Source organism: Macaca thibetana, chromosome 3, assembly GCF_024542745.1.
Source record: "Macaca thibetana thibetana isolate TM-01 chromosome 3, ASM2454274v1, whole genome shotgun sequence".
Taxonomy (NCBI): domain Eukaryota; kingdom Metazoa; phylum Chordata; class Mammalia; order Primates; family Cercopithecidae; genus Macaca; species Macaca thibetana.
This window is the reverse complement of record NC_065580.1, coordinates 93,796,991-93,822,972: the sequence shown is the minus strand read 5'-3', so window position 1 is coordinate 93,822,972 and position 25,982 is coordinate 93,796,991. Positions and strand designations below refer to the sequence as shown.

General features: G+C 41.7%; 3 protein-coding genes across 5 annotated transcripts in view; 2 read left to right on the top strand and 1 right to left on the bottom strand.

Moving 5' to 3' along the window:
- The window catches only part of IGF2BP3 (insulin like growth factor 2 mRNA binding protein 3), a 153,815-nt gene extending 139,859 nt beyond the window's left edge, over nucleotides 1-13,956 (top strand). For both annotated transcript variants that reach the window (XM_050783129.1, XM_050783130.1), the window contains 5 exons: nucleotides 4,576-4,692; nucleotides 6,111-6,185; nucleotides 10,506-10,637; nucleotides 11,311-11,424; nucleotides 11,707-13,956. In XM_050783129.1, coding sequence (XP_050639086.1) covers nucleotides 4,576-4,692; nucleotides 6,111-6,185; nucleotides 10,506-10,637; nucleotides 11,311-11,424; nucleotides 11,707-11,805 — 537 coding nt within the window. In that variant the 3' untranslated portion in view covers nucleotides 11,806-13,956. The remainder of the gene's footprint in view (nucleotides 1-4,575; nucleotides 4,693-6,110; nucleotides 6,186-10,505; nucleotides 10,638-11,310; nucleotides 11,425-11,706) is intronic.
- The window catches only part of TOMM7 (translocase of outer mitochondrial membrane 7), a 540,985-nt gene that overhangs the window by 22,368 nt on the left and 492,635 nt on the right, over nucleotides 1-25,982 (top strand). The gene's annotated exons all lie outside the window — the stretch shown is intronic.
- MALSU1 (mitochondrial assembly of ribosomal large subunit 1) lies at nucleotides 14,599-24,865 on the bottom strand. The gene is made up of 4 exons (XM_050783147.1): nucleotides 24,461-24,865; nucleotides 23,055-23,233; nucleotides 16,223-16,304; nucleotides 14,599-14,819 (listed from the first exon to the last, which is right to left on the bottom strand). The coding sequence occupies exons 1-4, from the start codon at nucleotides 24,714-24,716 to the stop codon at nucleotides 14,629-14,631; spliced, it is 708 nt and encodes a 235-aa protein (XP_050639104.1). The 5' UTR covers nucleotides 24,717-24,865; the 3' UTR covers nucleotides 14,599-14,628.

Genomic DNA, 25,982 nt, shown 5'->3' with positions numbered 1-25,982 from the left:
GGACTGAGCAGGGGCCTTTTTGTATGGGGATTTAATAATAATTAGCAATTTTAAATATTCAGGCCCTTTTGACTTAGCAGTTCTACTTCTAAGAACATGTGCAATAGAAGTATTTACACAGGGCACAACTTTTTTGTACCAAGGTTTTATTGAAACATTGAAGTTGGAAACTATGCACATACACTGTAGGTGAGAGAAATCAGCTGTGGTGTATCTATTTGAAGAAATACTTTTGTCAAAATGCAGTAGGGATGTTTGAGTGATATGAGAAGATATCCAAGTTAAGGTAAAAAAAAAAAAAAAAAACAAATTAGGATGTTATTTATTGTATCCATTTCTTATTTAAAATTTTTAATACATTTTTTAAACTTATGGAATATGTCTGCCTGACCTTTCTGGTTTTCCATGTCTCTCTTTTCACTGGGCTTCTGTCATTCTTCTTGAGCATTTGGCTTGAAAGAACTAACTACTGAAGCTGTTTGGGTGTAGCACTTACTTTAGGTAGGTAGTTGATTGTAGAAGTCTAAATTACTTGATCATGTATAAGTTTTTCTGATTAACCTTGGTAATTCCTAGATTAATTCTTGATATTTTCAGATTTGTTAGCGCACTGTTGTACTTTAATTTTTCTCTTGTCTAGGTATCCGTTCCCATTTCAGTTTTATTGGAAAATAGGCAAAAGTTATTCCTTACATTCAAAGAACCAGCCCTTTTGTTATTTCTGGAGTGTTTTTGTTAAAAATATTTTCTTCAGTTCTTGTGATAGTTTGCTAAGAATGATGGTTTCCAGCTGCATCTATGTCCCTACAAAGGACACAAACTCATCCTTTTTTATGGCTGCATAGTATTCCATGGTGTATATGTGCCACATTTTCTTAATCCAGTCTGCCACTGATGGACATTTGGATTGATTCCAAGCATTCTTAGCAAACTATCATAAGAACAGAAAACCAAACACCACATGTTCTCACTCATAGGTGGGAACTGAACAATGAGATCACTTGGACTTGGGAAGGGGAACATCACACACCGGGGCCTATCATGGGGAGGGGGGAGGGGGGAGGGATTGCATTGGGAGTTATACCTGATGTAAATGACGAGTTGATGGGTGCAGCACACTAACATGGCACAGGTATACATATGTAACAAACCTGCACGTTATGCACATGTACCCTAGAACTTAAAGTGTAATAATAAAAAAAGCAGAAAAATTGTATAACTTGGAATAAACATTGAGTTTAAAAATATATATATATTTTTTCTTCAGAGGAAACCAAAGGCTTAAAGTTGTTTAAAAAAAGTAGTTAAGGGCCGGGCACAGTGGATCACCTGAGGTCAGAAGTTGGAGACCAGTCTGACCAATATGATGAAACCCAATTCTACTAAAAAGACAAAAGTTAGCTGGGCATGGTGGTACACACCTATAATCCCAGCTACTCAGGAGGCTGAAGCAGAAGAATCGCTTGAACCCAGGAGGCGGAGGTTGCAGCGAGCCAAGATTGTGCCACTGCACTACAGCCTAGGAGACAGAGCAAGACTGTGTCTCAAAAAAAAAAAAAAAAAGTAAACAATTAACTGAATTTTTCCTTTAAAGATTTAAGATGATATTAGCTGAGATTTTTCTTGAAAAATGTAAACAAACAAAAAAGGTAAACAATTAACTGAATTTTTCCTTTAAAGATTTAAGATGATAGTAGAGATTTTTCTTGAAAAATGTAAACAAATGAGGTAGCAGAAAGGATACGGCCCAACTACTTTTGAGTGGGATTGATTTTTCACCTGTATCATAGGTGGGAGTCTAGAGAGACAGAGAGACTCTCAGGTTTAAATAAACATGATTAAAATTCCTACCAAACAGGGCAAGTAAACTGACCTACAGGATGGCCTCCTGGTAAGTCTGCGTTGGGGGACAAGCAAGTGGCACGGCCTGTGTGTCCGGGGCGGAATTCTGCCGTTGGTGATCAGTATCTCTCCATGGATTTATGGTGCCTAGTGCTCTGCTCTTTGCCTCTGCTCTGGGCTCACAGGAAAAAGTTGGAACCGTTAGTGCCACTAGTGATCTCTGTGTGGGAAGAATGATGTCATTTGGTAGTCAGACATTAAATGGCACAAATTGGTTTCTACATCTAGTAAAGCTGTCATAGCCCAGTGTTACTGTTTTCTTTGGCTGATTTTTGAAAACTGCTTTAAAATGTTAAAGATTTCTACCTAGTTCCTGAGATTTTTGAAAGCAAAACTGTTGCTCTGCTGTTGTTTGAGACTTTTTAAGAATTTCAGGCCGGGCTTGGTGGCTCACACCTGTAATCCCAACACTTTGGGAGGCCGAGGCAGGCGGATCACCAGGTCAGGAGTTTGAAACCAGGCTGACCAACATGGTGTGAAACCCTGTCTCTACTAAAAATACAAAAATTAGCTGGGTGTGGTGGCACACACCTGTAATCCCAGCTACTCAGGAGGCTAAGGTAGGAGAATCGCTTGAACCTGGGAGGCAGAGGTTGCAGTGAGCCAAGATGACGCCACTGCCCTCCAGTCTGGGCAACAGAGCGAGACTCTGTCTCAAAAAAAGAAAAGAATTTCAGAAAAGTGTTTAGGTTAAAAAATTAGAAATTAGGAGCTGTCTTATGGCTGTGTGTATACATACTACAGTACTGATGGGTTAACTTGAGTACTTGGGAGCTGAATTTATAGTATTATGCAATAGGAATCTAAGATTCACGAGAATCCCATGAAAGTGTTAAGTAGTTCGTAGTTCATGTGTAAGTTGTGTAAGACAAAGTATCTTCTAATATTTCTAGAAATATTTGCTGATTGGGTATACATAGTGGGTTTTTTCTTTTTCTTTCTTTCTTCTTCTTTTTTTTTTTTTTTTTTTTGAGACAGAGTTTCACTCTCACCCAGGTTGGAGAGCAGTGGTGTGATCTCAGCTCACTGCATCCTCAACCACCTGGGCTCAAGTGATCCTCCCATCTCAGCCTCCCCTGAGTAGCTGGGACGACAGGCACGCGCCACCGTGTCTGGCTAATTTTTGTAATTTTTGAAGAGGTGGGGTTTTGCCATGTTGCCCAGGCTGGTCTCAAACTCCTGGGTTCAAGCAATCCACCCACCTTGGCCTCCCAAAGTGCTGGGATTACAGGCATGAACCACTGTGCCTGGCTTTTTCTTTTCTTTTTCTTTTTCTTTTTCTTTCTTTTTTTTTTAAAAAAGCGTATTACTGGCTTCTTCAGTTGTGGCTCGTTTCAAACTATTTCTTGTAATATGTGTCTTGGAACCATCCTTGGAAGTGTGTTTCTTACTATATTGTTAGAAGGTAAACAAAGTGGAAAGTGCGCAAATGATGTGCACTGCTTCTGCACTTTAGAACTGTTAGTTGACTGGTAACATTACTGAACCTTAAATTGGCCTTTTTAGGAGCCCAGTCACTGTGAACTCTTGAGTAAATGTGTCCTTTTTCCCTGCAAGGACTATTTGAAAAGAGGCTCAAGAAGGGCTCAACTGGCTTGAAGTGGGAAGTATGAAGGAATGAGGTACACAGATAAAATCCATTTTATGAAGAACTTTTCAGGAGTTAGCCTTCAAAATATTTTCTAATTTCTTCATGTATAAAATGCAAAGGGGGCCGGGTGCAGTGGCTCATGCCTATAATCCCAGCACTTTGGGAGGCCAAGGCAGGTGGATCATTTGAGGTCAGGAGTTCAAGACCAGCCTGCCAACATGCTGAAACCCTATCTCTACTAAAAATACAAAAAAAAAAGGCCGGGTGTGGTGGCAAGTGCCTGTAATCTCAGCTACTCGGGAAGCTGAGGCAGGAGAATAGCTCGAACCCAGGAGATGGAGGTTGCAGTGAGCCGAGATTGTGCCATTGCACTCTAGTCTGGGCGACAAGAGTGAGACTCCATCTCAAAAAAAAAAAAAAAAAAAGCAAAGGCACAGATGGAAGGAATAAGGAATTCTGTGGGAAAGCATCTTACGGCATCTTACCACTAAAGTGAATTAGCTCTCTCCTAATCCTGTCCTGCACTTGGATGTGATAACTACTGAATGACAGTGGTAAGATTTCATACAATTTGGTCATATGTAACAAAATTCAGCTTTTCTCTAAAACTTCACTATGTATGTGTTTAAGGAGTGAAACCTACATAGATAAGGTGTGGAGCTGGCGTCCCTGAGTGCTGTCATGTTTGATATGTAGCCCAGAATTTCATTTACTTGTTAAGAATCTACCTTGAGAGTGGTAGGGGGATCTTACTTAATTTTTAATGCAACCATGTCCCTCTATTCTAATATGATTAAACTTTACAACATCTACATATCTTTTAAATCCATAACTCAGTGACATTTTAAAGTTTAAGGAAACCGTAGAGAAAAGTGAAATTTTAAATACCACTGTTTTCAGGATGACTATATGACATCTTCTTGATCTATTAGGTAAGCTCTTGTCAACTTCTTGTGGTAGCTTTTCCTTAAACTTTCCTAGTATTCCTACTGCATGAGAAGGTGTCCATCCTAAAGCTAATGTTAACAAAAGCCTGATTTGTAGCAAATAAACATGCATGTCCTGGCTTTCTTTTCTAACAGCAATCAGAAACGGAGACTGTTCATCTCTTTATCCCGGCTCTATCAGTCGGTGCCATCATTGGCAAGCAGGGCCAGCACATCAAGCAGCTTTCTCGCTTTGCTGGAGCTTCAATTAAGGTACTCTTCTACCAGCTGTGGCTCTTTGGTTCTTTAAGTAAGTTACAGAAATATGAATCTTCTTGCCACTTTATAATTTGAATCGAATGTAGAAGACCCTATTAGGGTTACATAAGGATATGAAGAAAACCCCAAACAACAGTGGCTCACACCAAGGAGGCTAACTTCTGTGTGCAGAAGGCACAGTCTGGAGGTGAGCATCAGGGCTGGGTGCTGACTCTGCCCCTCCAAGTCCTTGGACCTAAGTTCCTTCCAAGTCACCTTCCCCAGGTATGGCCTCAGTCCCTCATGGTTCCAGATGACACCATTCAGTGCTCCAAGTATCAGGTCTGTTGTCCAGACAGTAGGAGAGGAGAACACCATAAAGAGCTTTTCTCCTACGGAAGTTTCTTGTTAGCTGCTATGGGATAGTTCTACCTATATTCCATTGCCCAGAACTTGGCCAGATGAAGTTGAAGGGGCAAAATACAGGCTATGCACAGTCAGCTAAACATTTTGCAACTATAGCAGGTAACATATCAGAGGACAACTAATGGTGTCTGCCATAATAGATAACTGTGTGTTCTGAAGATTCTGTATTTTGATGCCTTATTTAAGGAAAATAAAGGTTGGCCAGGTGTGGTGGCACACACCTGTAATCCCAGCACTTTGGGAGGCCAAAGCAGGCAAATTGACCCCAGGAGTTGAAGACCAGACTGTGCAACATGGTGAGATCCCATCTCTACAAAAAAAAATTTTTTTTTTTTAATTAGCCAGGCATGGTGGCACTCACCTGTAGTCCCAGCTACTTGGGAGGCTGAGGTGGGAGGAACACTTGAGCTTGGGTGGTTGAAGCTGCAGTGAGCTATGATCACACCACTGCACGGCAGCCTGGGCCACAGAGTAAGACCCTGCCTCAGACAAACAAAGGCATGTGGTGTGCAGTATCCTTGAAACTTAGGGTACAGAGACTCCTAGAGTATGTTGCATACACAGGAAGCCCAAGGAGCTCTGATGCAAGTGGGCCAAGGACCACACTTTGAGCACCACTGGTGCAGTGAACATGGACAATGGAGACAGACCCAGCTCTCCCTCTAGCTCTGTTAGCTGTATGATCATCGTCCAGGTAACTCAACTTCTCCAGCCTTCCATCTCCGCATTTGTGAAGTGGAGGTAATACTTCATCAGGATGTGGTGAGGATTAGCTGAGAGACTACATGTGGAGGTCTCCATTAGGGCCAGGCACAGAGTAAGTATATAGTATACAGCAGGAGGGCGGCCTAAATGGTGAACCCACAGGAATTGCTGCCTCTCCCTAATTTCCTTCACGAAGGCTTTAATTCTGCATTTCAGCCAATCACCTGAAAATGTTAGGCTGGTTGGCCTAAGATGCTATCAGTGATACCTCAAAGTATCATAACTTGTTGGGTCTGTTACAGATTGCTCCAGCAGAAGCACCAGATGCTAAAGTGAGGATGGTGATTATCACTGGACCACCAGAGGCTCAGTTCAAGGTATGTGCTATGCCCACAGGTAACAAATGCACAAGTACTCCATAACCTGGCGTCTCCCTTAAATATGTCTGAATCTCAGAAGAGTCAATGGAAATTCTTATCTAAGAGCAGAGTAGAATCATACTCAAAATTATATTTCAAAATTAACCAAAAGTCTTTAATTTTGAGAGTTCTGTACCGGTTGCTGGGTTTACCTGTCTCTCAAAGGTGAATTTTGCTCAATGGCTTGTAATCCTATGCTAAGGTGAGACCTTAAAATTTACAAACCTGCCAGGTTAATATGCCTTGGAAACTTGTTTTCAGATGTTTTCCCTCCTGTCCCTTAGATTCCCTAGCCTTGAATTAAAATGCCCCCTTTTTCCTCTTACCCTTGGATTATCTCTGTTAGACCCTGCCCATAGACTCTCTACAAATCTCTGTAATCCTTGGGATCTTAGAGGTAGGAATGGCAGGAGCTCTTGTAGCATTTGTCCTGGTATGAACCGTTGCACGTTTATTGGAATTTGAGGTCTTCGGGGCTGCAGTATGCCTTTCAATGTCTACTGAGAGGTGGTAGAGCAGGGACTTGGCAGCCAGGCTGCTAGTTCAAATCCTAGCTCTGCCGTTTGCCTTGTATGACATTGGGCAAGTTACTTAACCTTTTTCTGTAAAACCAGGGATAAGAGCACCTACATCCTAAGGTAGTTTAAGGTTTACACAATATATGAAATGTTTAGAAAAGTGCCTAACACACGGGCAGCACAAAACTAGCATGCTGGGAGTATTCAGCAGACTATGGATGAATCAGACTAAGACCATGCCAAATTCATGAATATATTCCTTTTAGTGTATGATTTCTCCCATAAAATTTAGTATGGGTGTCTTGTCTTAGAACATTTAGTGTCTGTGTAGTAAGAAGACAACTATTGAACCTTAAGCCATAGTTATTTTTTGTTTTTTTGTTTTTTTGATTTTTTTGAGACAGAGTCTCACTCTGTTGCCCAGACTGGACTGCAGTGGCATGATCTCGGCTCACTGCAAACTCCGCCTTCTGGGTTCAAGCGATCCTCCTGCCTCAGCCTCCCCAGTAGCTGGGATTACAGGCATGTGCCGCCATGCCCGGCCAATTTATTTTTAGTAGAGATGGGGTTTCACCATGTTGGCCACGCTGGTCTCAAACTCCTGACCTCAAGTGATCCGCCCACTTTGGCCTCCCAAAGTGCTGGGATTACAGGAGTGAGCCACTGTGCTCCTGGCCAAGCCTTAGTTTTCTTAGCCTTAAAGTGTGACAGTAACTAGTAACAGTGCATATAGTTCTCTCCCCACCCCACCTCTCTCCCTTAAAAACAAAAAGTCACTTTCTTTGACTTATATTTTCTCTGGGCCATTTTTTCACTAAAAATCCAAAGCTGCGGGCTGGGCGCGGTGGCTCAAGCCTGTAATCCCAGCACTTTGGGAGGCCGAGACGGGCGGATCACGAGGTCAGGAGATTGAGACCATCCTGGCTAACCCGGTGAAACCCCGTCTCCACTAAAAAATACAAAGAACTAGCCGGGCGAGGTGGCGGGCGCCTGTAGTCCCAGCTACTCGGGAGGCTGAGGCAGGAGAATGGCGTAAACCCAGGAGGCAGAGCTTGCAGTGAGCTGAGATCCGGCCACTGCACTCCAGCCTGGGCGACAGAGCGAGACTCCGTCTCAAAAAAACAAAACAAAACAAAACAAAAAAACAAAAACAAATCCAAAGCTGCTTTCACTTCATTTGTGGGAAGAATGGGAAATGAAGGAGGTGCTTTGGGCTGTGGGTGATTAGGTGAAGAAAGAATATAATGTGAAGAAATGTATTCCTTCACAGCAGCCTTGTGATCCAGGCAGTTCAAATCTTAACTCAGAATTGTTGAAAACTGCTTCCTATCCCAAACCTTCAGGGTCACTTTTAGTTTGAAATCTTAAAAGATAAATACAAATGTATCTTTCTTGGTGCTGAGCTTTTACTCTTATAAGTGGAATTACTGTCCTGCAACTCCTATGATGCTTGTATAATAGGAACTTCAAAGTTCTTTCCCTGTATTCTCTAATAAAACTCATGTTTTATAGTTAACTTAAATGTTAACACTTAAGCCATAGTGGTTAAATTTCATTTATGTGATTGGTGGCAATGCTAACTGAATGTTTTATTTTAGAGATCTAAGGAATGGTAAACCTCCTACCCCGTATTTTTTCTTACAAATTCAAGAGCTTTAGTTTTGGAGGATAGTGTACATATCCCTAGTGTGCTTTTGACTGTGTTAAGTAGTAGTAATATCTACATCATTGCCCTGAGGCATTAAGGATCAATGGAATATAGGGTATCAAGACAAATTTTGTCTGTAATGCCCTAAAATGAGCTCAGCTTTCTGAAGCAGTGAACACGTGTTGGGTACTATTGTTTTTTGTGGTTTACCCTGGCAGTTTGTCAAACCAACTCTCGGGCTCCTTTCTCCTTTGCTGACTGATGGTTGTATGTAATAGGATATTTATATATAACTTCCAGTTGCATGCAGTAGGTGATAGAATGTATTGACTCTAAATATCAGAAGTCTCTTGGCCAGGTGCAGTGATCCACACCTGCTATCCCAGCACTTTGAGAGGCCTAGGTGGGTGGATCACTTGAGTGCAGGAGTTCAAGGCCAGCCTGGCCAACATGGCAAAACTCCATCTCTACTAAAAATACAAAAATTAGCTGGGCATGGTGGCGGGTGCCTGTAATCCCAGCTCCTTGGGAGGCTGAGGCAGGAGAGTCGCTTGAACCCAGGAGGCAGAGATTGCAGGGTGCTGAGATCACACCATGGCACTCCAGTCTGAGTGACAGAAAGAGACTGTCTCTTAAAAAAAATTTTTTTTTACAGCCAGGCACAGTCACTCACACCTGTAATCCCAGCACTTTGGGAGGCCGAGGTGGGTGGATCACCTGAGGTCAGGAGTTCAAGACCAGCCTGGCCAACACGGTGAATCCCCGTCTCAACTAAAATAACAACAAAAAATTAGCTGGGTGTGGTGGCAGGCACCTGTAATCCCAGCTACTTCGGGAGGCTGAGGCAGGACAATCGCTTGAACCCGGGGGTCGGAGGTTGCAGTGAGCCAAAATCACACCATTACACTCCAACCTGGATGACAGGGCAAGGCTCTGTCTCAAAAAAGAAAAAAAAAAAGTGTCTTGTCTTGATGTTGTAGCCTCTTTAAAATATTCAAAGGAAAAACCACCCTTCTAAGAGTATGAAACACATTTAAATTGAAAACATTTTTCTCAGCAGGTTTCTAACTGGCCCATGTAGACATGAGTTTGACTTTTAGTGAGCCTGGCATAGCTGACTCTGCAGTTCTCAGTCTCTTTTGCTCAAAAAAAAAATGTGACCAGGTATGGTGGCGTGCACTGGTAATACCAACACTTTGGGAGGCCAAGGCGGGACTCTTGAGCCCAGGAGTTTGTGATGAACCTGGCAACATAGCAAGACCCCCATTTCTATAAAAATTAGTGGCCCGGTGGCTCACGCCTGTAATTCTAGCACTTTGGGAGGCTGAGGTGGGCAGATCACTTGAGGTCAAGAGTTCGAGACCAGCCTGACCAACATGGTAAAACCCCATGCCTACTAAAAATGCAAAAATAATTAGCCGCGTGTGGTTGCGGGCACCTGTAATCCCACCTACTCGGGAGGCTGAGGCAGGAGAATTGCTTGAACCTGGAAGGCAGGGGTTGCAGTGAGCCAAGATCGTGCCACTGCACTCTAGCCTGGGCAACAAAGTAAGACTCCGTCTCAAAAGAAAAAAGCCAGGTGTGGTGTTGCATGCCTGTAGTCCCAGCTGCTACTCAGGAGGCTGAGGTGGGAGGATCGCTTGAGCCCAGGAGGTTGAAGCTGCAGTGAGCTATGATTACACCACTGCACTCCAGCCTGGACAACAGAAGGACCCCATCTCCAAAAAAAAGGAAAGAAAAATGCAATTAATTTCTCATGGCCAGCATGAGAAGTTTTACCTATCACAATTTTAGTACAAATGGCCATTTGCCCACAAAAATTTATTTTTATTAGGCTATTAACTGCCTTTAACTATTTTCATCAGAAGAATATGGCTTATCCTTCTTCCACCAAGCATTCAGTTGCCTCTACTGTGATGGGTAGTAGTTATTGTCAACCTTTTAGGACTTCCTAACTGCTCTCTTCTATGTTATTTTCAATAATCTATGAAATGTAGATGTGTCACTGCAAAGGGCTATCCCACTTGGATTTGGGATATCCCACTTTCGAGTTAACTGATCTTTTCCATTTCATACATGAATGACACTAATAGGATGTGTTTTAATCTGTAGGCTCAGGGAAGAATTTATGGAAAAATTAAAGAAGAAAACTTTGTTAGTCCTAAAGAAGAGGTGAAACTTGAAGCTCATATCAGAGTGCCATCCTTTGCTGCTGGCAGAGTTATTGGAAAAGGAGGCAAAACGGCAAGTACTTCAGCAAAACCTGTGCAGTGGTATGAAAGGGAAAGCGTTGAAAGGTACTTAGGAGTTCCAAGTCCCCGAATTTTGGCTAATTTATAAAAAGCAGGACCATCTTGACCAAGGTTTGGAGAAGACTGCCTTTTGTTTCCTGTCTGAGTGTTGGCGCCAGCTATTAGTGAAAGTAATGCATCTCTTTCAGATCACTTTGTGTGAGAGGATTGTCCTATATTTATAAAGAGCATTTAACGTTCTCTTGATAAAACTTTAGCTTTTTATTGAACAAACACTTAACAGGAATTTTAAGAATTTCATCTACAGCTAGTTACATCTGTAATGGAAAAAAAGCAAACTGTTTCTAGTTTCTAATACATATAACTTACAAGTGGGTTTCAAAGCTATTTATAATTTTGAAGTGACTGAGTACATACACTTTGGAATCAGACTCAGGATTTGAATCTGGTTTTGCCATTCACTTGTGTAACTGGACAAATCAATTTCTTTGGATGAGGCTTAATCATCTTGAAATGGGGATAATTCTAATAACCTCATGGAATTACTAGTGGACTAAATGAAATTTGTAAAGCCATACATAGCTCAGTGTCTGGCACACAGTAAGTGCTCAGGAAGGAAGCTTTTAAAACTGCCACTTAATGTGATTTATATTTATCTCTTTCAGGTGAATGAACTTCAGAATTTGTCAAGTGCAGAAGTTGTTGTCCCTCGTGACCAGACACCTGATGAGAATGACCAAGTGGTTGTCAAAATAACTGGTCACTTCTATGCTTGCCAGGCAAGTGGGCTCTAAAATGGATAGATAAGCTTTTGTATCTTTCTCAATTGGAAGCGATTTTCCCACAGGTGCTCCTACCTGATAGAATTAGTTAAGATTGTTTGATGATTAAGACTTTTCATCTCCCTTTTAGCAGGTGATTTCAGAGACTATTAGCAAACTGACTAGTATGTATCTTTAATCATCAAATGGATTTCTATTTGAAATTGTTGAAATGAGGGGTTACAATAACTTTTAGTAGCTTTTGATCAAGTAGAATTTCAAAGCTCTGTCCTTTTCCAGGTTGCCCAGAGAAAAATTCAGGAAATTCTGACTCAGGTAAAGCAGCACCAACAACAGAAGGCTCTGCAAAGTGGACCACCTCAGTCAAGACGGAAGTAAAGGCTCAGGAAACAGCCCACCACAGAGGCAGATGCCAAACCAAAGACAGATTGCTTAACCAACAGACGGGCGCTGACCCCCTATCCAGAATCACATGCACAAGTTTTTACCTAGCCAGTTGTTTCTGAGGACCAGGCAACTTTTGAACTCCTGTCTCTGTGAGAATGTATACTTTATGCTCTCTGAAATGTATGACACCCAGCTTTAAAACAAACAAACAAAAAAGGGTAGGGGAGGGAGGGAAAGAGAAGAGCTCTATGCACTTCCCTTTGTTGTAGTCTCACAGTATAACAGATATTCTAATTATTCTTAATATTCCCCCATAATGCCAGAAATTGGCTTAATGATGCTTTCACTAAATTCATCAAACAGATTGCTCCTAAATCCAATTGTTACAATTGGATCAGAATAATTATCACAGGAACTTAAATGTTAAGCCATTAGCATAGAAAAAACTGTTCTCAGTTTTATTTTTACCTAACACTAACATGAGTAACCTAAGGGAAGTGCTGAATGGTGTTGGCAGGGGTATTAAATGTGCATTTTTACTCAACTACCTCAGGTATTCAATAATACAATGAAAAGCAAAATTGTTCCTTTTTTTTGAAAATTTTATATACTTTATAATGATAGAAGTCCAACCGTTTTTTAAAAAATAAATTTAAAATTTAACAGCAATCAGCTAACAGGCAAATTAAGAATTTTACTTCTGGCTGGTGACAGTAAAGCTGGAAAATTAATTTCAGGGTTTTTTGAGGCTTTTGACACAGTTATTAGGTAAAAAAATAAAATGTTCAAAGATACGGAGCAGTGCCTAATATCTGGAGAGCAGCACTACCATTTATTCTTTCATTTATAGTTGAGAAAGTTTTTGATGGTACTAACAAAGTGGTGGCAGGAGGTTTTGGAACGGCTGGTTTAAATGGCTTCAGGAGACTTCAGTTTTTTGTTTAGCTACATGATTGCATAATAAATGCTTTGTGCTTTTGACTATCAATACCTAAAGAAAGTGCATCAATGAAGAGATGCAGGACTTTCAACTAGTTGGCAAAAAGCAAGCTTTAGCTTGTCTTACAGGATGCTTAGTTTGCCAGTACACTTCAGACCAATAGGACAGTCATAGATGGTGTGACAGTGTTTAAAGGCAACAAAAGGCTACATTTCCATGCAGCCAGCACTGTCATGAGCCTCACTAGTATTTTGAAGATTTTTAAGCACTGATAAATTAAAAAAAAAAAAATTAGACTCCACCTAAAGTAGTACATAAGTATAGCAGGACTTCTGTATACTCTGCAATCAGTTCTTTGGGAAAAAAAAAAAGTCAAAAGATAAGAGAATAAAAGTTTTTGGGATATAATTTGAATGACTGTGAAAACATATGACCTTTGATACCGAACTCATTTGCTCACTCCTTAGCTTGACAGCAAAGTCCAGTGTGTACAATTATGTTGGGTGTGGGTGGTCTCCAAGGCCACGCTGCTCTCTGAATTGATTTTGAGTTTTGTTTGTAAGATGATCACAGTCATACTACACTGATCTAAAGGATATATATATATATCCCTTTAAAAAAAATCACTGCCTCATTCTTATTTCAAGATGAATTTCTATACGGACTGTTTTTCTGAAGATCGTATCAACTAGACATTTTGAAAATGATTTAAAATGTTTTCCTTAATGTTCTCACAAAACAAGTTTCTTTTGTAGTTTTAACCAAAAAAGTGCCCTTTTTGTCACTGGATTCTCCTAGCATTCATAATTTTTTTTTTCATACAATGAATTAAAATTGCTAAAATCATGGACTGGCTTTCTGGTTGGATTTCAGGTGAGATGTGTTTAAGGCCAGAGCTTTTCTCATATTTTTTTTTCCCCAATATTTGATTTTTAATCAATATACACATAGGTGCTGCATTTATATCTGCTGGTTTAAATTCTGTCATATTTCACTTCTAGCCTTTTAGTATGGCAAATCGTATTTTACTTTTACTTAAGCATTTGTAATTTGGAGTATCTGGTACTAGCTAAGAAATAATTCTATAATTGAGTTTTGTACTCACCATATATGGATCATTCCTCATGTATAATGTGCCCCAAATGCAGCTTCATTTTCCAGGTATCTTGACGCAGAATAAAGTTTTTCATCATTTAGGTGCAGTTTGTTGTGTAGTACATTTTACTTTTGGTTTTCAATTGTATGTGAACATTCTGAATTTGAGTTTTTCAAACTCTATAGACAGATTTCTGTTATACCATGTCCAGCCATGGTACTTAATGTGAACCTTGATAATACTCTTGCATATGTTAAGAACTAGAGCTTTCAGAGTTTTTCCTAACACTTTGTTTACTTTCTTTTGTTACTGGAGTATTGTGGAAGGGTTACAGAAGTCCTCCTAGAAGAATATTATCACCTCAAAGAAAAAGTATAAAAATAGGACCAGTGGGCTGGTGGTACATTTTATGTTACTTTTTAAAATTTTTGCCATTCCATTAAACAGGGTTAAGATTTACATTTAAGCTAAATTAATAAAAATCTGAGCAGAGAACCCAATCACAGGAGCCAGTGCTAACTCACTCCAGGAAATTCTGATGACATTTCTAGGATAAAGGCAGTGTGTCATAAGTTTTGGGTAGAGTGTACTGATTTTTGGTTGCAGGTATTAGCCCACTTATCTACAGTCTCTGCATGTCAGTTAGCAGGAGTGCCCATGAAGTAGACAAGCCTTGTCCTAAGAGCAGCCTAACCAAGGAGGCAGGCTTTAGGAGCTGTATTTTCCAATAAGTGACTCAATCCAAATCTGAAATGACTAAAGCAGTGCATAAAATATTTTATTCACATTTGAACTCCACTGGAGTCACAGATGAAGTATCATCTTCTTCTATTCCAAGAATGAAGTCTTCAGGTACTGTCTCAGGTGCTATCTGAGCTAACTGGTCATCATAAGAACGTAGGGTCCATAATTTCTCTAATTCATAGATTTCTCTGGTTTCTGGAAGCATCAAATGAATCACCATGCTGCCTATCAGGGACAGACAAGAGATACAATGAAGGAATAGTTAATTTGCTTTTATTTCTTACCTTACAACACACACTGGCTAGTATAACTCTAGGAATAAAGCAGTGGTTCGCAAGTGTGGTTCCCAGATTAGCATCACTGTGGACCCCATCCCGGTAAAAATACCACAGAAATGATGCTATGCCTTTCTCAGCGTGCCTTATAGGAGGGATATGTCAATATATAACATTGCTGGTGATAGTAACTTTATCAAAGAGACTAAAGGTGGTCGGGTTTCTCTTCGGTGACAATTCTCCATGGGTAACACACTTACACACATCTTTTTTGCAAAACACTGCATTTTGTTCTGACTATCCATGAATGTTTTGTATTGTGAATATTCTTAACAGAAAGATATTGCCTCCCTCCAGGGCAAAGGGCAGCTTTGCTTACAACAGCATTTCTCAACTGGGTAATACTGGTAATGTTTAGGGTCATTTTTGATTGTCACAATTGGAAAGGAGGATACTGCTAAACATCCTACCGTTGCACAAGAGACACCCCACCCCACGTGCAAAATGACCTGGTCCAAAGCGGTTAATAGCGACAAAAGTGAGAAACCATCAGAGCAAAGGCAGCCCTGCTTCTTGCCAGTTACAAAAAGGCCGAGACACCCTCATCTGAGTTCCTGTTTTACAACTGTGTGTGCTGGTGTCATCTGGCCCATGTTGCCCTATGGAATCCAGAACTCAGGAAACCAGTGCAAAATGGATGCTGGCTACTGCTGTAATAAACTGTCCTTTGTCTCTAACCCTCTAATAGTCTTGGCTTTTACCAGTATCCATGAAAACTGGCGGGACAACTTATTAGCTTACCAGTAGAATAAAATCTCAAGATTCCTCAGTTCTTGACATACAGCTATGTTTTCCCCTTTGTAAATAGTATCTTGTTGGGAGGTGCTTTGAAACTATGTACACATTAATATCCAAAGTTGTTAGACCTTTTCAAAATTCTAGTCCTCTGCTCTTGTCCTTTCTTGTGCCTGGAATAACCTCATCCTCATCTATGCACCCCAGCCCCCAAACCTTCCTCTACCACTACTAAGGAATCTCTCCCGCCTCTACTATGTTACTCTGTTGTCCACCACCTTCCTGATCTGTATGGCTAGTAGATACACACCATGTAGTATATATCTTCCTCCAGGTGCGCATTACCTAGGGTACTTTGGCTTGGTTAGGTGAAAATTCTACATGTGAATAAGACCACCTGGATTATAACTAAAAAAGCTTTTGTTACCTTAAACACACTTCAAAAATCTTACCTGGGAATACATTCATCAATTTGATCTCAATCCTTTTGCAACTGAAAACAACTCAAGATTAGTGTAGTACCATCAGTTACCGGTAAAATACGCCAGAATAACTTACCAAAATCCACGCACATCCAGTCATCAGTGTCCTTCCCTTCAATCTTAACATGAGGGTCATGTTTACATTTCAGGTGTTTGTACTGCAAAAAGCCACATGGTTTATTAAAGGAAGAGGGGAAGGGGGAAGCCTGTTCTTGCTGAAGGTCTGTTGGTTTTTGTCTGTTTGTTTTTAATCTTACCCATTTCTCATTGCTATACTTTGCCCTGTGATGAATAACTTAGGGAAACTATTTCTCCCTCTAAATCTTATCCACTTGCACCTCTCCCCTGAATTCTCCTACCCCAGCCCTTCTGAGAGTGCCTCTGAGGCTGAAAAAGCTCAGTCAGCATGTGGTACCCACCTACATCCATCACTTGTGTTCCTCCCAGCTTCCCTTCACCTTTAGGGACTGCAGATACTACCTTCTGTTTATAAAGCCAGGTTGTCTCAGTGCCACTGATTTCACCTCATCTGCCTTCATGACATGTTAATGGAACCCTGTCATCCTATAAATGTGTTCAGTTATTTTGTTAAGACAGATATACTAATATCAAACAAGATGGCCATTAAGTAAAAACTGTTAAAAGAGACAAAGGACATCTCATATCACCCCAGAATCAAAGGAAACGATAATTAGGGCAGGAAAAGGACAAAATCAATGAAACTAGGATTTGGTTCTTAGAATGACTAAGAAAAACGACAACTAAAATCTGAAATGAAAGAGGTGACACTACTGATTTTAGAGAAATAGGATTGTAAGAGTACTATGGGCAACTGTACACCAAACAACTGGGTAACCTAGATGAAACAGCAAAATTTCTAGAAACACACAACCTACCGACTGAATCACGAAGAAATACAAAGTTTCAATAGACCGTTAACTAGTTATGGGGATTGGATCAGTAATCAAAAATCTGTCAACAAAAGTCCTAGACCAGACAGCTTCCCTGGCGAGTTTTACCAAATATTTAAACCAGAATGCAATACTCAAATTCTCCCCAAAAAATGGAAGAGCAGGGAACACTTCCTAACTCATTCCATAAGACCAATACCCCGATGAACATTTGATGCAAAAATTCTCAACAAAATACTAGCAAACCAAATTCAGCACCATATTAAAAGGAGTATAGACCATGACTAAGTGGGATTTATCCCTGGAATGCAGGGTGGTTCAACATATAAGAACGGATCAATGCAATAATACCACATTAATAGAATGAAGAAAAAATTTATATGATAATCTGAACTGATGCAGAAAAAGCATTTAACAAAATTCAATACCTTATGACAATAAAGCACTCAACAAAGTAGGCATAAAAGGAAATTACTTCAACATCATAAAGGCCATGTAACAAAAGCACACAGCTAATATATTCAGTGATGAGACTGAAAGCTTTCCTGTAAGACCAGGAATAAAACTAAGTATGCCTGCTTTTCCTACTTCTATTCAACACAGTATTGGAAGTTCTAGTCAGAGCAATTCGTCAAGAAAAAAAAAAGGGTATCCAAATTGGAAAGGAAGAAGTAAAATTATCTCTGAAGACAATACAACTTCACATGTAGAAAAGCCCAAAGATTCCACAAAAAAAGCCCAGTTAGGACTACTAAACAAATTCAGCACACAAAAATCCATCGTATTTCTATACAGTAACAATGAGCAACCTGAAAATAAAGTTTTTAAAATTCCATTTATAACAGAATAATCCTTTTTTTTAATTGAGACATTCTTGTTTTGAGTTTTGCTCTTGTTGCCCAGGCTGCAGTACAATGGCGCAATCTCAGCTCACAGTAACCTCCGCCTCCCGAGTTCAAGCGATTCTCCTGCCTCGGCCTCCCAAGTAGCCAGGATTATAGGCATGTACCACCACGCCCGACTAATTTTATGTTTTTAGTAGAGATGAGGTTTCTCCATGTTGGTCAGGCTGGTCTCGAACTCCTGACCTCAGGTGATCCGCCTGCTTCGGCCTCCCAAAGTGCTGTGATTACAGACATAAGCCACCATACCCAGCCTAGCAGAATAATCTTAACCACAGGAGCAAAAGACTTGTACATTGAAGACTACAAAACACTGCTGAAAGAACTTAAAGATGCCAGTAAATGGAAAAATACTTCATATTCATGGATGGGAAGACAATACTGTAAAGATGCCAATACTACCCAATGCAGTCCACAGATTCAATGCAATCTATATCAAGATCACAATATTTTTTGAAGAAACAGAAAAATCCAACCTAAAATTTATATGGGTCCAGGCATGGTGGCTAACACCTGTAATCCCAGCACTTTGGGAGGCCAAGGCAGGAGAATTGCTTGAATCTATGAGCCAAGATTGTGCCACTCTACCACAGCCCAGGTAACATAAGCGAAACTCCATCTCAAAAAAAAATTATATGGACTCTCAAGGAACCCCAAATAGCCAAAACAATCTTGTAAAAGAAACAAAGTTGGAGTCTCGTATTTCTTGATTTCAAAACTTAGAACAAAGCTATAGTAAACAAAACAGTCTGAAACTAGCAAAAAGGCAGACGTGCAGACTGATGAAACAGAATACAGAGCCCAGAAATAAACCCTTGTGCATATGGTCAAATGATTTTCAACAAGGAAGCCAAGACCATTCAATGCACAAAGGACAGTCCTTCCAACAAAGGGTGCTGAGGAAACGGGTCCACATGGAAAACCTTACCGTCCACAAAAACTAACTCGAAATGGGTTAAATATCTAAACAGGAGTCCTAAAACTATAAAAACTCTTAGAAGAAAATGGGGAAAACATGATACTGGTTTGGCAATTATTTACTGGATATAATACCAAAGACACAGGCAACAGAAGAAAAAAGAAATTGGACTTCACCAAAATTAAATACTTTTGTGCATCAAAGGACACTCTAAAAAGAGTAAAAAGGCAACCCACAGAATGGCAGAAAACACCTGCAAGTCACATATTTGATAAAGGATTAATACCCAGAATATATAGAGGGCTCCTACAACTCAACAACAAAACAACCAACCTGATTTTAAAATGGGCAGAGAGTCTGGGCAATATAGTGAGACCCTGTCTCTACAAAAAAAAAATTAGCTGGGCACTGTGGAGTAACTCTTACCATTCTACTTTCTGTCTCTATGAATTTGACGACGACTACTCCTCTAGTCCTAACAACTTGGGAGGCTGAGGTGAGAGGATCACTTGAACCCAGAAGTTCCAGGCTGCAGTGAGCTATGACCACACCACTGCCCTGAAGCCTGGGCACAAAGTGAGACACTGTCTCTTTAAAACAAACAAAAAAGCAAAGAACTTTTCTTCAAAGAACATATACAAATGGGCAATACGCAAAAGAAAATATGCTCAACATCACTAATCCTTAGGAAAATACAAATAAAAACCACAATGAGATTTCACTTCATGCCCATTAGGATGGCTATTACCAAAACCAGAAAATAAGTGTTGGTGAGGATGTGAAGACTGGAAACTGCACTGCTAGAGGAAATGTAAAGTGGTGTAGCCACTATGAAAGAATACAGGAGCTCCTCAAAAAATTAAAAACATTCAGCTTTGTGCTAGGCTGGTAAACAGAAAAAACAAAAATTAAAAACAGAATCACTATATGATCCAGCAATCCCATTTTTTTGCATATACCCCAAAGCATTAAAAGCAAGGACATAAACAATTTTTTTTTTTTTTTTTTTGAGACTGAGTTTTGCTCTTGTCACCCAGGCTGGAGAGCAGCAGCATGATCTTGGCTCACTGCAACCTCCACCTCCCAGGTTCAAGCAATTCTCCTGCCTCAGTCTCCCAAGTAGCTGGGATTACCGGCACCCTCCCCCATACCCCGCTAATTATTATATTTTTAATAGAGACAGGGTTTCACCATTTTGGCCAGGCTGGTCTTGAATTCCTAACCTCAGGTGATCTACCTGCCTTGGCCTCCCAAAGTGCTGGGATTACAGGCATGAGCCCAGCCTTTTTGTTTGTTTGGTTTTTTGTTTTTTGTTTTTTTGAGACAGCGTCTTGCTCTGTCACCCAGGGTGGAGTGCAGTGGTACAATCTCGGCTCACTGCAGCCTCGACCTCCTGGGCTCAAACAATCCTGCACCTCAGCATCCCGAGTAGCTGGGACTACATGCACACACCACCAAGCCCGGTCAATTTTTTATTTTATTGTTTATCTTTTTTGTAGAGATGGGGTTTCACTGTGTTGCCCAGGCTGGTTTCAAACTTCTGAGCTCAAGCAATCCACCCTCCTTGGCCTCTCAAAATGCTGGGATTACAGGCATGAGCCACTGCGCCCAGCCTCATGAACGGTATTTCTATACCCATATTTGTACCAGCATTATTCACAATAGCCAAAAGGTGGAGGCAATCTAAGTGTCCATCAATGGATAAAAGGATAAACGAAATGTGGTATATACACAAGACAGAGTATTATTCAGCCTTAAGAAAGAAGGAAATTCTGGCACATGTTGCTACATGGATGAACCCTGAAGACATTATGTTAAGTCAGATAAGTCAGTCACAAATGTATGATTCTACTCTTATGAGATACTGAAAAGTAGTCAAATTCATAGAGACAGGCAGTAGAATGGTAGCTGCCTAGGGAAGGGGAAATGGGGAGTTATTGTTTAATGAGTTCAGTGTTTCGGTTTTGCAAGATGAAAAAAGTTCTAGAGATGGATGGTGGTAATGATTGCACATCAATGTGAAGGTACTTAAAGCTACTGAACAACACATTTTAAAATTACTAAATGGGCGGGGCACAGTGGCTCAGGCCTGTAATCCCAGCACTTTGGGAAGCCGAGGTGGGTGGATCACAAGGTCAGGAGTTGGAGACCAGCCTGACCAACATGGTGAAACCCCATCTCTACTAAAAATAGAAAAATCAGCCGAGCGTGGTGGCAGGTGCCTATAATCCCATCTACTCAGGAGGGTTAGGCCAGAGAATCACTGGAATCCGGAAGGTGGAGTTTGCAGTGAGCCGAGATCGAGCAACTGCACTCCAGCCTGGGTGACAAAGCGAGACTCCACTCCAGCCTGGGCAACAGAGTGAGACTCTGTTTCAAAAATAAAAATAAAAAAGATTCAACGGTAGGTTTTACGTTATATATATTTTACCACAAACAACAAAACTTTCTTGCCTTTGCATTTCTCTCCTCATCTAAAATCTTTGTAAAGGTAATTTCTGTCTATCTCTTTCACAGAAACTTCTCTGTAAAACCTCCCATTCTTTTTACATCCCCAAGTCCAGTGGTCACTAAGTCTTCTTACTCCATCCCACCATTACATCTGATAGAGACCCTAGTATGCTGTCTTTATATCTCTTCTTTATGCTTTCCTAGTTCTCTTCCTCTCTCTCCAGTTACCCCGTTTTTGGCATCTTCTTCTGCTCTGTCATGTTGCACCAGGGTTTTATGTACAGCCCCCACCTTTTTATTTTACAACCGTTCTCTATACAATCTCGGCTACTCTTTTGGTCTTAACTGCCTCCTCTATGACCAATTCTCAACAGACTAAGAAAGGTATGACGGCCCTATGGAATGGTACCAGAGTCAGCTGGAGGCTTCCAAGTAGTTTCTTCCTCATTCTGATTCATATTCAGTGCAAATGGAAAACAATCCCCCTTTCTTTCCTCAACTAGACCTGTAAGGGCAAGGACTACAGATCTTTTTTGTTCTTACCTTCCCAATACCCCGTGCTTGGGAACAGTGCTTGCGAACACTGGGCATGCTGAAATATTTGAATTAAACTCCAGGCCAGCACTGTCCAATAGAACATTTTACAATTATGAAAATGCTTTATGGCCGTCCCATATGGTAGCCATTAGCCACACGTGGCTATTGAGCATCTGAAATATAGTTAATATAACTGCAGAACTGAATTTATATTTTATTTATTTTTTTTGAGACACAGTCTCGCTCTGTCACCAGGCTGGAGAGGAGTGATGCGATCTCGGCTCACTGCAACCCCCGCCTCCCGGGTTCATGATTCTCCTGCCTCAGCCTCCGGAGTAGCTGGGATTACAGGTGCCTGCCACCACACCCAGCTAATTTTTGTATTTTTAGTAGATACAGCGTTTCACCATGTTGGCCAGGATGTTCTTGATCTCTTGACCTGGTGATCCACCCACCTCAGCCTCCCAAAGTGCTGGGATTACAGGCGTGAGCCACCACACCTGGCTGAATTTGTATTCTAATTTATAATTAAATAGGCACATGTGGCTAGTGGCTACCGCAATGGATACTGCCTCTAGAACTCCCTCTGGTTATACCGTCTTCTAGCTTGCCTCGGGTTATAAAATACTATCTTCCGGCTGGGCGCAGTGGCTCATGCCAGTAATCCTAGCACTTCAGGAAGCCAAGGCAGGCGGATCCCCTGAGGTCGGGAGTTCGAGACCAGCCAGGCCAACATGGAGAAACCCATCTCCACTAAAAATACAAAATTAGCTGGGCGTGGTGGCACATGCCTGTAATCCCAGCTACTTGGGAGGATGAGGCAGGAGAATCGCTTGAACCCTGGAGGCAGAGGTTGCCGTGAACCGAGATCGCGCCATTGCACTCCAGCCTGGGCAACAAGAGCAAAACTCCATCTCAACTAAAAAAAAAAAAAAAAAAAAAAAAAAATCTTCCTTGCGGTCACAAGAGAAAAGAATTAGGAATATCCTAACTCAACAGGGCTGGATATTTGTTCCCATACCTTTCACTATCAAAGAACATAAAATGAATTCATGCAAATTCTGAAAATGTGGGCTTCTTCTGTAACTTTGTATGATGGGTTTACTCTCTAAGTGTTGCTCCTTGGCCTGATGCACTGTCACTATCCCACTCAGTTAATGGTCCAAAAGACAAAAGAAAGCATCCTACCATTTTCACAATGTAGAAGGCCATGGCATGTAAGTGTCGGGTAGAAGTTCCACTACCAATCACAAAGTAATCTGTGTATCTCATTTCTGGAGGAACCTGGATCACACAAATGTCTCTCGCATTTTCTTGCCTCAGAAGTGAAACCATTATATCGATGTCAAACTTGGGACCAGTATGATCTGAAATGCACAAATAGTTGTATCAGGACGGCCAAGCAGATAGACCTGTATGCACCCAGAGATGCCGGCAGCTGACTGTTCCTCCATGAGGGTGTTTAGATCCAAAGTGTTTTTACAGACAGCAGGGCAAAGGCCTCCTGGAAGCTCAACCTAGACAGCAGTATCATAGCACTGCTCAACTTTTATGGTCAGTGCTCAGATTACGCAGAGCCACTATACATCCTTCACCATTAACCATATGCAAGTATAACCAGACATCAGTGACAAATGACTTTCTATTCACTAATACTTAAAAGGAGCAATACACCACAAACACAGAAATGCTGTACAAAGAAAAACAGTGCCACAATTGGGTAGGAGGTGAAATCCTGGAGCATATTACATTGAATCTCAGTCATAACGTGTCACAGAATTGTGAGCTGGAAGGGCTCTTAGATATACCTGGTCCACAATCTTCAATTGAGAGATGAAGAAACCGAGGCCTAGCAGAATTACTGTGGCCTAAGGTCAGTCACTGAAAAAGCTACATTTTTAAGTAATTATTATTTTGAACCTTTAAGTTTTCATATAAAGCCACTGGGTTATTAACAACTGTTACCTGTGAAAATCTAATTTTTTTTCCCGTAAAGATTTAGATACTCTGATCTTCAGCTTGGAGTATTACAGGCTGTAAATTTAAAGCTCGCCCAAGTTCTAAAGCCGACTCCAAAGGACCTAGTAGCTAAGTCCACTAAGGCCTCTCCCTCTCATACTCTACATTCTTAGATGTAATCTGTTTATCATTCTTAAGTTTCTAAAAACGTCAGCAATAACTAGAGGATATTAACTTGGACCCATCTAATACTGGTGCTTCCTACGCACCCCTTCGCACCCAGACCCTAGAGCTCCTCAGAATCCTCAAGCCCCAACAGTCCCCACAAACCCATTTTCCAGGATCCTAGGAACAGAGTGAAAAGAGGTGAGGACGGTAAGACTGTGATGCCAAGGGTGGGAGGTGGCCGTCCGGGAGGCTGGGATTTTGCAGTTCATCTCTTGCCCTCAGTTTCTTCACTGTGAAAAGGGAAAGTTGGCGCCAACAATCTTTGAAGTCCCTACCAGCTCTGGATGTGCAGGAGCTTTGTGACTCCAAGAGAAATGCACAAAGAGGGGAACCCAGAGCCACCTTGGCTGGGACCTGACTACAGACTGCCCGGGGAAGGTCGCCTTCGTTCTCCTCCACGCCCGTACCTGCCGCGTCCGATTCTGGTCGTCCCTCGTCGACCGTCCTCTCCGCCCGCTCCTCCAGGCCAGGCTCGCTGTGCAGGCCGCGGACAAAGTTTGGGGTCTGGCAAGCCCGGCAGAACGCTGCTCCTACGGGAAGCCGCTGCATGGCCAGCAGCTGAAGCCCGGGCTCAGCTCCAACCGCGCACCCCGCCACCGAAGAAACCGCCCTGCGCCACATTAGTGGCATGAGCAGCCGCGCCACACACCCGCTCGGCCCCATGGCAGTAGCCTCACGTCGGCGTCGCTGGTGGGTGGCACTTCAGGGAGCCCGGCCTGGAAATTCTACGTCAGATGCGTGGGCGGAGTCAAGGCCTGAAGGACGGGCCATGGGCGGAGTCTGGAGCTGGCGAAGACGGCAGTGACCCGGAAGAGCTACTTGGGGATTAGGGCGTGCAGGAATAAAGAACTGGTGTTGCTTGCCCAGCTTGCTTTACCTTGTGTCGCAGTGGCGCACTACGTTGTCACTTTTTTGGACTCTGTCCACTAAGCCTCATAAAGGCAATAATTTTTGTTTCATTTTTAACTGTTCTCTCCACAGCACCTAAAACAGTTCCTAGTACTAAATGTCCAGAAGTTGCTGTTAATCTGATTAGGCTGGGATTAGGACATATAATTTACCCTCTCTCATTACTAAAAAATATTCAAGATTCGCTTGCAAATTTGAAATCCCACGAGGAAAGTCTGTTACCCTGGGCTAGAGTGGGGTGGGAGGCAGAGGCGTAAAGGACCATTTGGAAACCGTTCTTAGGCCAGCCCATCTACACCCGCTGTATGGAGGAGTTCACGTCCAGGGGCGGCACTGTGGGGACCAGCTCTGTGAGAATGAGGAATTCTGAGGTACCGTTGCGGTATTAAGTCATTGGACTTGAGAACTGCAATAGATCCTGGGCGCGGGGGAGGGGGGGGAAGCGGGGCGGGGGGTTGGGGGGCATGGGGCTCGGCAGGGAAGCAACTTGCCCAGGTCATACACTTACTGACCGTGTCAGAATCAGAAGCCAGTTTTTGGCTTCTGAACTCCAGGCCTGCTAACTGCTGAAAGGCAGGCTTCATAGAGAGCAAATATTTCAAATGCCTGAAACAGTGCCAGACACATAGCAGGCACTCCAAAAATGTTTGCTATATTATTTTAAATAATTCCAAGCACTAATTTTGGGAAGTTTTTTAAAAAAAATACAGAAATTAAGCATTTGTATATATCACACCAGATATGTACAATCACTTCAAGGTATTTCTGAAAAGAAGAAAGACATTACAGATTAAGTTTCCTCAGTCCAATTTTAGCTCCATCCTCAATTCCATTTTTCCATAGGCATGAACTTGGCGTTTCTCCCAGCTTTTGGCATCCATTCTGTGTTCCCATCCTTCTCTGAACATCCCAGACCTGCTTTACCATCTGTATTTGCCAGCTCATTTAATGGGTCATCATCCCTTCAAATCTCCCAAACCCTGGATTTCATTCAGTCCAGGATCTTCATACAACAAACGA